The 13311-nt window shown below is 36.5% G+C and overlaps 1 protein-coding gene and 1 pseudogene across 2 annotated transcripts; both read right to left on the bottom strand.

Moving 5' to 3' along the window:
- Positions 1-5811: 5811 nt before the first annotated feature.
- LOC128592225 (40S ribosomal protein S27-like) lies at positions 5812-6146 on the bottom strand. Its single transcript, XM_053600098.1, has one exon. The coding sequence runs from the start codon at positions 6117-6119 to the stop codon at positions 5865-5867; it is 255 nt and encodes an 84-aa protein (XP_053456073.1). The 5' UTR covers positions 6120-6146; the 3' UTR covers positions 5812-5864.
- A 4074-nt stretch (positions 6147-10220) lies between these two features.
- LOC128592224 (ATP synthase subunit gamma, mitochondrial-like) lies at positions 10221-11307 on the bottom strand (annotated as a pseudogene). Its single transcript, XR_008381805.1, has one exon. The product of XR_008381805.1 is annotated as an ATP synthase subunit gamma, mitochondrial-like (transcript).
- Positions 11308-13311: the final 2004 nt, after the last annotated feature.

The raw sequence follows: 13311 nt of genomic DNA, 5'->3' as shown, positions 1-13311 counted from the left end.
TATTTCCTTTCTGAGGATTTCATAATTTTCTTTATAGAGGTCCTTCACCTGCTTTGTTAGTTACATTCTTAGGTATTTCATTTTCATTGAAGCTATGGTGAAGGAAGTTGTGTCCTTAATTAGCCTCTCATCTTGACTGTTATTGGCGTATACAACGGCAACCGATTTGTGCACATTGGTTTTAGAGAAGAATGTATATTCTTTATCTTTGGGATGGAATATTCTTTATGCATCTATCAATCCTGAGACATTACTGTATTTTTTTTGATGACTTCCCAGGAGTCTTGTGGTTGAGTCTTTGGGGTTCTTTAAGTATAAGATCATGTCATCAGCAAACAAGGAGAGTTTGACCTCCTCTGCTCCCATTTGGATTCCCTTTATTTCCTTGTCTTGTCTAATTGTATTGGTTAGAACTTCTAGCACTATGTTGAAAAGTAATGGTGACAGAGGACAACCTTGTGTGGTTCCAGTTCTAAGAGAAAAAGCTTTCAGTTTTACTCCATTCAATAAAATATTAGCTGTGGTTTTGTTATAGATAGCTTCAATCAGTTTCAGAAATGTGCCACCTATGCCTATACTCTTCAGTGTTCTGATTAGAAAAGGATGCTGGATGCTTTTTCTGCACCTATTCTGAGGATCATATGGTCTTTCTTTTTGCTTTTGTTAATATGGTGGATAACGTTTATGTCTTACATATGTTAAACCAGCCTTGCATCCCTGGGATGGAACCTACTAGATCATGATGTATGACTTTTTTGATGATAAGCTGTAATCTATTGGCTAGGATTTTGTTGAGAATTTTTGCATCTATATTCATTAATTAAATTGGTCTGAAATTTTCCTTTTTAGTTGGGTCTTTTCCTGGTTTTTGTATCAGGGTGATGTTTGCTTCATAGAATGTGTTGGGGGAGGTTCCTTCCGTCTCAATTTTTTGGAATAATTTCTGCAGTACGGGAATAAGCTCTTCCTTGAAGGTTTGATAAAATTCTGGTGTAAAGTCATCTAGACTAGGGCATATTTTTGTTGGAAGCTTTTTTATTACTTCTTTAATCTCAGTGCATGAAATTGGTCTGTTGAGAAGCTCTATTTCTTCCTGGCTAAGTCTAGGGAGAGGGTGTGATTCCAAATATTGATCCATCTCCTTCACATTGTCAAATTTCTGGGCATAAAATTTCTGGTAGTATTCAGAGATGATCTTTTGTGTCTCTGTAGGATCAGTTATTTCCCCTTTATCATTTCTGATTGAGGTTACTAGAAATTTTGCTTTTCTATTTCTAGTTAGTCTGGCCAAAGGTTTATCAATTTTATTTATGTTTTCAAAAAACCAACTCCTTGTTTCATGAATTTTCTGAATGATTCTTTTGTTTTTAATTTCATTGATTTCTGTTTTGATTTTGGATATTTCTTTTCTTCTACTGGGTTTAGGCTTAGATTGTTCTTCTTTTTCCAATTCCATAAGATGGCTTGTGAGTTTGTAGATGCACTCTCTGTTTTTCAAATGTAGACATCTAAAGTGATAAATTTTCCTCTCAAAACTGCTTTTGCAGTATCCCACAGGTTTTGGTAGTTTGTGTTGTCATTGTTGTTATGCTCAAGGAAGTTAATGATTTCCTGTTTTATTTCTTCCTGCACCCAACTGTCATTTAACAGAAGGTTGTTTATTTTTCATGCCTTTGTGTGGATTGAACGTTTTTATTAGAGTTGAGTTCCACCTTTAGTGCCTTATGGTCTTATACAAGGTAAAATTTCAATACTTTTGATTCTGTAAAGGATTTTTTGTGTGTCAAAGGATATAATCAATTTTGGAGAATATTCCATGGGGCAATGAGAAGAATGTATATTCTTTATCTTTGGGATAGAGTATTCTTTATGCATCTATCAAGCACAGTTGTTCAGGTCTCATTTAAATCTTACATCTTTGTTTAATTTATGTTTAGAGGCTCTGTCCAGCTCCATAAGAGGAGTGTTAAAGTCCCCTATTATTATGGTATTATAGGATATCATATTGCTCAGACTGAGTAAGGTCTGTTTCAAGAATCTGGGAGCATAGGGCGGTGCCTGTGGCTCAGTCGGTAAGGTGCCGGCCCCATATACCAAGGGTGGCGGGTTCAAACCCGGCCCCGGCCAAACTGCAACCAAAAAATAGCCGGGCATTGTGGCAGGCACCTGTAGTCGCAGCTACTGGGGAGGCTGAGGCAAGAGAATTGCGTAAGCCCAGGAGTTGGAGGTTGCTGTGAGCTGTGTGAGGCCCTGGCACTCTACCGAGGGCCATAAAGTGAGACTCTGTCTCTACAAAAAAAAAAAAAAAGAATCTGGGAGCATTTAAATTGGATGCATAAATATTTAGAATTGAAATGCCTTCTTGTTGTATTTTTCCCTTGACCAATATAAAGTGACCATCTTTGTTTTTTTTGACTTATTTGCTTTAAATCCAGATGTATCTGAAAATAAGATTGCAACTCCTCTTTCCTTCTGAATTCTGTTTGCCTGAAAAATTGCTTTCCAACCCTTTAACTTGGAGTTTTAATTTGTCCTTTGAAGCCAAGTGTGTTTCCTGCAGATAGAAAATGGATGGCTTGTGTTTTTTAATCAAGTCAGCCAATCTATACCTCTTCAGTGGGGATTTCAAGCTATTAACATTTATTGAGATAATTGATAAGTATGACAGTGTTCTATTCATCTTATTTTGTGAGAGTCCATTGCTTAGTTTTATCTTTTGCATCAGTGTGGAAGCTAGGTTCTGTCCTTTAATTTCTGAGTTCTTACTTTGCTGTTGTTCCATTGTGATGGTCAGTGTGTAGAACAGGTTGAAGTATTTCCTGTGGAGATGGTCTCGTTATGGCAAATTTCCTCAATGTTTGTATATCCGTAAATGATTTGATTTCTCCATCAATTTTAAAGCTTAACTTAGCAGGATAGAGAATTCTGGGCTGGAAATTGTTCTGTTTAAGTAGATTAAAGGTAGATGACCTTTGTCTTCTTGCTGGGAAAGTTTTATTAGAGAAGTCTGCAGTCACTCTGATGGATTTGCTCCCGTAGGTCCACTGATGCTTACTCCTGGCAGGTTGAAGAATCTTTTCTTTTGTCTTTGGACAGGTTCATCAGAATGTGTCTTAGAGAAGCTTGGTTAGAGTCAAGGTGACCTGGGGTCTGATATCCCTCTGAAAGGAGTGTTTCAGAATCTTTGGTGATATTTGGGAAATTTTCATTTATAATATTCTCTAGGGAATGTCCCATTCCCCTGGGACATTCTTCTTCCCCTTCTGGGAAACCTATCACTTGTATGTTTGAATGCTTCATAAAGTCTCATAATTCTGTCAGAGTATGTTGTGCTTTCTCTCTCTTCTTTTCTGCCTCTTTAACTATCTGAGTTATCTCAAGAGCTTTGTCCTATACCTCTGAGATTCTTTCTCCCACATGGTCTAGTCTGTTGTTGATACTTTCTATTGCATCTTTAAGTTCCCTAATTGACTGCTTCAGTTCCTTCAGCTCTGCTATATCCTTTCTATATTCTTCATATTGTTCATCTCGTATTTGATTCTGTTTTTGGATTTCCTTTTGGTTATTTTCCACTTTATCAGTAGGTTCCTTCATTGTTTCCATCATTTCCTTCATTGTTTTCATCATCTTTGTTCTAAATTCCTTCCTGTCATTTCTAACATTTCTTTTTTTTCTTTTCTTTCTTTCTTTCTTTTTTTTTGGAAATCTTTAATAAAAAATGTATTACCCTGGGAATCCGTGGTCTTGAGGGAATCTCTAAACCAAACAAAATTGTATATAAAATTTTTGTTTGTGTGCCCAAGTCAGCAGATCCACAAAGAACCTAGATGGAACCTCCCCATACATTTTCCTAGCCATGATGGATGTGTTGCACATATCTTCAGTGTTTCCTTCCAAAAGCTGTTGGTCCTTTCTAGTCAGGGATTCCAATGACTCCTTCTTTCACTTTCTGCAACGCTATGATAACCCATGCTGAGCACAGTAGGCACTCAATATGGAGTAAGCATGACTAAGTCCTCTAGTGAAGGTCATTGACGTTTTAAAGTTTTACATTTTTAATTACTAAGGTGATACAAGTTTGTTTTAAAAAGCCAAATATTACAAAAGTGAACATAACAAGTGAAAAGTTTCTGGAATCCTCTGCAGTAACTACCTCACTGATCCCTTGGTGGGGTTGCTCTGGACTGGTTTTTCATGTTGCCAGGGTTTTCCTGCTGATTTGTTCTTATGAGCGATTTCTTTTATCTGTTTCCTTGCTCTAATTTTCCTGTCACTTCCACTTGGTCTTGAAGTTGCCATGCCTCTGGAGCAGGGTTTCAATGAGTCCAGTTTTCCACTGTTTTTGTCCTTCTCCTGGGATCCAGTAGTCTCTCACTGACTCCCTGTGTCCTCAAAGGGATATTTATGGGCAGATCCCACCAGTCAGAGATGCCTGGAGTCCATGCCAAGTTGCAAGGAAGCTGTTACTCAGCCGCCATCTTGCTCCTCCTCCTCTGACATAGATATCTTACTAATTACTAGTACGGTTCTTGTACGTAGTATCTGTTCTTGTGTTTTGTATTTGTTCCACAAAATTTCTCATATTCCAAAATGTTTAAAAAAAAAACCTAAAATTCCTTTATAATACAAGGACAAGTACCTAATAACTGTACACAAAAGTAAAAATTTGAATTAAAAATTTAAAACAAAAGATTCTTTTTCCTAAAAGTTTAGACCAAAAATGTAGGTGTGCAATGTGCATGGCAAAATACGATAGGTTTCTAGTCTCCTTTCTGCCATGTAAAAAGCTGAGGAGTTGCTACTTCCTCCTAACAGAAAGTAAAAACATGAGCAAACTGAAAAATCAACAAATATTCTTATGTCCATCAGAGAAATGAGGTTGCAGTCAAAACTGCATCTCTTACAGTTAGAGAGACAGGTGGATACAGAAAATCACAATGTACAATAGCAGAAATCCACAAGCAGAAAGTTCTGTAGGAAAAATTGCTGGGGTAAGAAGATCTGAACTGTAGTTGACAAATTGGTGGAGACTTAGCATGGAAAACTCTGGGTTAAGAGCCCCAGGACCACCCAGTCATCGGGGAAGCCCTGCATTTTGATGAATTTTAACTCTAGGAGCTCTACCAGTTTCCCATAGTGAATACTAGAGAAAAATACCTTTGTGTTTCCAGTGAATGGAGAGGAAAAGGAATGATTTTGAAACACACCACAGTACTCCTGTCTTCTTAACAAGGTCTTTTCACAAAGGAAACTGTTTTACCAAACTATTTTATGATTTACCCTCCTGGAGTTTTAATTTCCTATTTAGGGGATGGTAAATGCACAACTCTAGCTTCCTCTAACCATTCTGTCCCTTCTGAGGTGGGAAAGAGTCTGAGAAGCACTGGTGAAGTTTATAGTCCAAGGACATGGCCTGCCAACGGACTGAAACCTGCTCCTAGAACTTTACAAGTTTTTCTTTCCCCTACACCCTATGACTACATCACTGAGTGTCAATTTACCATATTCCATTTTACTCAGTTTATTATACCTACCTTCCAACAAAAGAGTTACAAGACAGACTAAAAACACAGTTTAAAGAGACTGACAAAGCATCAGAATCCTAGTCAAATATAGCAGGAATGTTGGCATTATCAAACGAGCATTTAAATATAACCCCAAACTGATTTCTATGCTAAAGCCTGTAATGGAAAAAGTATACAAAAAAAGATGGAAAATGTAAGCAAAGGATGAAAATTCTAGGTAAAAATAAAAAAGGAATGCTAAAGACCGAAAACACAGTAACAGAAATATAGCCTTTTTTTTTTTATATATCCAAAATGCCTTTATTGGGATGGTTTCCCATTCATTCAAGCAGGGTACTTTCAGTGCTGCTTCCTTCTGAAGGAACATCCTTCTGTAAGCCTTGCTTTTCCTCCTGTAGGCTGGCAGAGAACAGTAGAGCAACCAACACACAAAACTACTGTTTGTGCATGGCTAAACACCGTGGTGATTTTGTAGCATCCTGGGCATTTCACGTCCATGAAGTAGGAGTTAGGGCTCTGCACCAGGTGCTTCTTCTTGTGTTTCCTCTTTTCCTCTTCTGGAGAGGGATGAAGGAGATCCTTTGCGAGAGGCATATTGGTGTGTGGAGGCCGTCACCACCAGAAAGCAGAAATATAGCCTTTTATGGGCTCATTAGTGGATAGTGCAAGACTGAGGGATAAATCTCTGAGGTTGAGGGTATCTCAATAGAAACTTTCCAAACTGAAGAGCAAAAAGAACAAAGACCCCAGATTATCCAAGGGCTGTGGGAGAACTACAAAAGGCATAACATATTTATAATGAAAATACCAGAAAGGGAAAATAGAAAGGAACAGAAGCCATAATTGAAGCTATAATGAGCAAGAATTTCCTAAATTAATGTCAGACACCAAATCACAGATCCAGAAACTTAGAGAACAGCAAATAGAATAAATGTAAAAAGGGAAAAAGCACTTTGCCTAAAGAGGAGCAAAGAAATAAACTGTATCCAAGTTCTCTTCAGAAGCCAACAAAAAGAAAGTAGAGTGAAATATTAAACATGTTGAGAGAGAAAAAACAATCCTCAATCTAGAATTCTGTATTGTGAAAAATTATTCTTCAAAAGTGAAGGAGAAGTAAATGCTTTTCAAGAAAAACAAAAATTGAGGGAATTTTTTGTCAGTAGCCCTGTTTTGCAAGAAATTATTAAAAGCAAGTCTTCAGAGAGAAGGAAAATGATATAGGTCAGATCTCATATGATTGAGTATAATTGATATGCTAAAATAGAAAAAAGAGTCATATAAGATCTACTTGGGAGATCTCATGTCTATCTACATATGAATGTAGAATGAAAAGAAAAAAATTATTAATCTTAATTGATCTAACAGACAACAGTTGTTCAAATTAATAATAGAAGAATGTATTTAACTATACATACATACACACATTTATGTATGCTTATGTATAAGGGAAATGTATGACAGCAGTGATATAAGAAATAGGAGGGAGGAATTAAGAATATTTTAAGGCCAGATGCAGTACCTTATGCCTGTAATCCTAGCATTTGGAGAGACTGAGGCAGGAGGGTCACCTGAAGCTCGGAGTTCAAGACAAGCCTGGGCAATAGCTAGAACATTTCTCTATTAAAAAAAAAAAATAAGAAAAGTTAGCCAAATGTGGCAGTGCACACTGTAGTCCCAGCTACTTGGGAAGCTGAGGGAGAGGACTGTAAGAGATCTGAAGTTAGAGGTTGCATTGAGCTGCACTGTAGCCCAGGTAAAAGAGAGAAAACTTGTCTCAAAATTTTTTAAATTATATAAAGTATTTTCACTACCTATAGTGTTATTTGAAAGTGGACTTGGATTAGTTGTTAATGTATTTTGAAAACTTTAGAGCAATTATTAGAAAAGTTAAAAAGGAGTATAATTGATATGCTAAAATAGAAAAGAGAATCATATAAAATGTTCAATTAGACAGAAATGATAGAAAAAGAGAAGACAAAAATAGGAATAAAAAATGATTACAAAGAATAAAAAAGTAATACATTTTGTATATATTAACCCATTATAACATATCAGTTATCACCTTAAATGTTAATAGCTTGAAGACACCAATTAAAAGACAGGTATTGAATAAAAAGACAGATATTGTCAGAATGGATCAAAAAACAAGACTCAACTCTATATTGTCTGTGATAAACAAATTTTTAATATAAAGACAAATATAGATTAAAAATAAAGGGATGGAGAAAGATATACCATGCTCACACTATTCAAAGCAAATGGAGGTAGCTGTATTAATTTTAGATAGAGTAGATTTCAGAGCAAGGGAATTTGTGAGGTATAGAGGGGGCATTACATAATGATAAAGGGGTCAATATTCCAAGAAGACATAACAATCCTTAATTCATACCTTAACCACAGAATGTCAAAATATATGAAGTAAAAAGTAATAGAATCTTCAAGGAGAAATAGGTGAATCCACTATTATAGATGGAGACTTCAACACTCTTCTATTAGAAATGGACAAATCCGGATATAAAATCAATGTCCACAAGTCAGCAGCCATAATATATGCCAATAACAGCTGAGATGAGAGGCTAATTAAGGACACAACTTCCTTTACCATAGCTTCAAAGAAAATGAAATACCTAGGAATAAACCTAACAAAAGAGGTGAAGGACCTCTATAAATAAAATTATGAAAGCCTAAGAAAGGAAAAAGCAGAGGATTATAACAAATAGAAGAACATACCATGTTCATGGCAGGGAAGAATCAACATCATTAAAATGTCTGTACTTCCCAAAGCGATCTACCGATTCAACACCATCCCTGTTAAAATATCAACATTGAAATTTCAAAACTTGGAAAAAATGATTCTGCATTTTGTATGGAATGAGAAAAAGACCCATATAGCTAAGGCAGTTCTCAGTAATAAAAACAAATCCAGGGGCATGAGCAAACCAGATTTTAGGCTATACTACAAAGCCATAGTGGTCAAGACAGCATGGTACTGGCACAGAAATAGAGACATAGACATTGGGAATCGAATAGGAAAACCAAGAAATGAAACTAACATCTTACAACCACCTCATCTTCAATAAACCAAAGAAGAACATACACTGGGGGAAAGACTCCCTATTCAATGAATGGTGCTGGGAGAACTAGATACCCACATGTAAAAAGACCGAACCTGGACCCACACCTTTCTCCTCTCACAAAAATTGATTCAGGATGGATAAAGGACTTAAATTTAAGGCATGAAATGATAAAAATCCTCAAAAAAGCATAGGAAAGACACTGGAAGATATTTGCCTAGGGAAAGACATCATGATGAAGACTGCCATAGTAATCGCAACAACAACAAAAATAACCAAATGGGACTTAATTAAACTGAAAAGCTTCTGTACAGCTAAGGAGATGACAACCAAAGCAAATAGATAACCTACACAATGGGAAAGTATATTTACATATTTTGAATCAGACAAAAGCTTGATAACTAGGATCTATGGAGAACTCAATCTACATGAAAAAAGCTAACATATATCCATTGGCAAGAGACATGAATAGAACCTTCTCTAAAGAAGACAGATGAATGGCTAACCTATGAAAAAATACTCATCATCGCTAATTATTAGAGAAATGCAAATCAAAACCACCCTGAGAGAGAACCCCAGTGAGAATGGCCCACATCACAAAATCTCAAAACTGCAGATGCTGGCATGGATGTGAAGAGAATGGAACACTTTCACACTGCTGGTGGGACTGCAAACTAATACAACCTTTTAAGATGGAAGTATGGAGAAACCTCAAAGAACTCAAGCTAGACCTCCCATTTGATCCTGCAATCTCATTACTGGGCATCTACCCAGAAGGAAAAAAAACATTTTATCATAAGGGCACTTGCACTAACCTGTCTATTGTAGCTCAATTTACAATCGCCAAAATGTGGAAATAGCCTAAATGCCCACCAACTTAGGAATGGATTAACAAGCTGTGGTATATGTACACAATGGAATATAGCCACTAAAAAAAAAAAAAAAAAAAAAGGAGACATTATGGCCTTTGTATTAACCTGGATGGAAGTGGAACATATTATTCTTATCAAAGCATCACAAGAATGGAGAAACATGAATCCTATGTACTCAATTTTGATGAGGACAATTAATGACAATTAATGACACAGTAGGGGTGGGGGAATGGGAGAACAGAGAGAGAAAGATGAAGGTGTGGGGGAAAGGAAGAACAGAGAGAGGGAAGGGGGCTTCTTGGTGTGTGACTTATCTTTTGTGGGCAAGACACAATAGTAAGAGGGACTTTACCTAACAAATGCAATCAGTGTAACCTGGTTTCTTGTACCCTCAATCCCCAACAATAAAAAAAAAAAAATAAAATAAAGGAAATGGCCAAATCCAACAGGCAGAAAATCAGTAAGGACATAGTTTAACTCAATATCACCATCAATCTACTGGTTACAATTGACATCTAAAGACTATTTCTTTTTTTTTTTTGGTTTTTGGCCGGGGCTGGGTTTGAACCTGCCACCTCCGGCATATGGGACCAGCGCCCTACTCCTTGAGCCATAGGCACCACCCAACTATTTCATTTAATAATAGTAGATTACACTTTCTTTTCAAGTTCATTTTAAACATTCACCAAAGTATGCCACATTCTGGGCTATAAAACAGATTTTATTTATTTTTATTTTTTTATTTTTTCTTATTGTAAGTTGTTTATTGTAAGATAATTTACAAATATCTTGCTGTCTTCAGTAATTCAAACAAAGGAGCAACAACTTCTTCCAAAGACAGCAGTAAGCTAAAAACATAATCAGCTGGCTGAATTTTCCTTCTTTACCTCTTGTCTGAGGACGCAAGTTGATTTTCATTAATCCAGAGCTGCAGCACCGGAGATAATTTCAATCAACTCTTTTGTGATGACAGCCTGGCGGGTGCGGTTGAACGTCAAAGTCAATTTGTCAATCATCTCAGAAGCGTTCTTGCTGGCGTAGTCCATGGCCGTCATCCTTGCACTCTGTTCACTGGTGGAGGACTCCTTCAGAGAGTAGTAGATGATGTTGGCCAGGTTGTACTCCTGGTAATTCAGCAGCACATCAGCATCAATATCATCATAGATACTCATGCTCTCAGCACTTGCAATCGTATTAAGGGAGAAAAATGGGTTTCTCTTCTGTCTTACAGGAGATGACAGACCTGAACCGATTAAAGACGATAGAGCCTTCATCAAACTCATATCCAGAATTTAACAACTCTAGGGCAATGACTGACGCATCCCCAAAAGTAGGGGGCTTTCTTCCCACTTCTTTGAATGTCACCAGAAACTGGTCGGAATGAGTCCTTTGAAGTATGCCCCTGATTTTATCACCAATTCCAACAATCATAACTTCTTTCCCAGCCGCTGTGAGTGCAGCCACCTCATTTTTCATCTGCTTGGCAACTGAGGAATGGATAGCACCACAAAGTCCTCGATCTGATGACACGCCAATAAGGAGGTGCTTCTTCTTGTCTTCAGGTACCTTAATATCAGCTTTTTCATACAGAGCCAAAGATCCCACTCTGTATACTCGAACCGGTTTTAGCTCCCTCTCAGCTTGGGCATATTTTGCTGCTGCTACCATTTTCATAGACTTGGTAATTTTCTGGATGTTTTTGATGGATGTTAGTCGCCTGGTAATATCTTTCAAAGTTGCCATATTTCGAACTTGGACCCATTGTGGCTGCGGGCCGAGAGCCCCACGACGCCAGTCCTAGAGAACATGGTGCTAGCAGCCGGGCTGAAGGTCGGGGACAGGCCTCCCTGCTATAAAACAGATTTTAGCAAATTTGAAAGTATAGATCATAAAATGTCTGCTCTTAGACCAGAATGGAGTTAAACTAGAAATCAATAATAGAATAATAGCTGGAAAATTCTTCATTTGAAGATTAACATACTTCTAAATAACATATGGGTCAAGAAAAAAATCTCAAAAAATTAAAAATATTTTGAACTAAATAAAAATAAAAATACAACTTATCAAAATTTATAGGATGAAGTGAAAACAGTGCTTTGAGGGGAATTTCTAGCAGGGAGTGCCCATTTTGGAAAAGAAGCAGTATCTCAAATCAATAATTACCTTAATAAACTAAAAAGAAGTACAAATTAAATCCAAAGAAAGCAAATAAAAAAAATAATAAAAGAACAGAAATTAGCAAAAATGAAAAACAGGAAGTCAATAGAGAAATTAGTTGAAACCCAAAGCTGATTCTTTAAAAAAATCAGTAAAGGCCAGGCATGTGGCTCATGCCTATAATTCTAGTACTCTGGGAAGCCAAGGTGGGAGAAGCTCTTGAGCTCAGGAGTTTAAGACCAGCCTGAGTGAGAGTGAAACCCCATCTCTACCTAAAATAGAAAAATTAGCCAAGTATTGTGGCAGGCACCTGTAGTCCCAGCTACCTGGGAGGCTGCGGCTGAGTTTAGTTTTACTGTAAGCTAGGCTGATGGTAAGGCACTCTAGTGTTGGCAACAGAGTGAGACTCTGTCTCAAAGAAAGAAAAGATTAATAAAGACTCTAGTAAGGCTAATTAAGAAGGAGAGATAATGTAAATTACTAATATAAAAAATGAAACAGGACATTACTATAAAACCTATAGGTATTAAAAGGATAATAAAAGAATATTATGAATAACTCTGTGCCCACGAATTTGACAACTGGGGTAAATGGACCAATTAATTGAAAGACACATCTGCCAAAACTTACATAAGAAGGAAGAGACAATTATAAGCCAATATTTATTTAAGAAATGGAATCAATAACTAATAGCCTTTCAAAATAAAAAGCACCAGGCCCATCAGCAGATGAGTTCACTGGTGAATTCTACCAAATAATTAAAAAAAACCCACCAATTCTCTATAATCTTTTTCAGAAGACTAAACCAGAGAAAATAATTTTCTAATTCAATCTGTGAGGCCAGAATTAACCTAATATTAAAACCAGACAAAGATATTCCAAGAAAAGAATACTCTAAAACAATGTCTCGGGCGGCGCCTGTGGCTCAAGGAGTAGGGTGCTGGTCCTACATGCCGGAGGTGGCGGGTTCAAACCCAGCCCCGGCCAAAAACCACAAAAAAAAAAAAAAAAAAGAAAGTTAAAAAAAAAAAAACAAAAACAATGTCTCTCATAAACACAGGTGCAAAATTAGATTTGCTAATATTGACAAATTATTAGCAAATCCAATCTAGCAATCTATAAAAAGAATTATGTATCATGACCAAGTGTGAATATATATGGAGAAGCAAAAGACTCAGAACAGCCAACTCAATATTGATAGACAAAGTTGATCAATTGATTTTAGATAACACTGAGTAGTTTATCAAGTACCATTGATAAACAATTTATCAACTGTTATCTAAAATAAAAAACCCTTAAAATTCAACAATATATAAACAAATAATTAAAAAATGAGCATACTACACCAAAGAATATGTATGCATTGCAAGTAAACATACAAAGAAATGTTCATCATGTGCTAGTAGGGAATTGCAAATTAAAATAACAATGGGATATTACCACATACCTATTAGGACAGACAAAATTCAAAATACTGACAATATTGAATGTTGATGAGGACGTAGATTAATGATGAACTCTCATCCATTGTTGATGAAAGGGTGAAATGGTACAGCCACTTTCAAAAACAGTGTGGTAATTCCTTTGAAAGCTAAACATGATCTTGCTTTATATCTTCAATTATGCCCCATTGGTATTTATCCAAAAGAATTGAAAACTTATGTCCACACAAAAACCTGCACA

Source organism: Nycticebus coucang, chromosome 8 (assembly GCF_027406575.1).
Source record: "Nycticebus coucang isolate mNycCou1 chromosome 8, mNycCou1.pri, whole genome shotgun sequence".
NCBI lineage: Eukaryota > Metazoa > Chordata > Mammalia > Primates > Lorisidae > Nycticebus > Nycticebus coucang.
Note: the sequence above shows the minus strand (reverse complement) of the source record. Positions and strands in the feature narration are given on the sequence as shown.

Bases quoted from the DNA above. Each gene is read 5' to 3' on its own strand.
- LOC128592225 (XM_053600098.1), bottom strand. From the start codon at position 6,119: ATGCCTCTCGCAAAGGATCTCCTTCATCCCTCTCCAGAAGAGGAAAAG.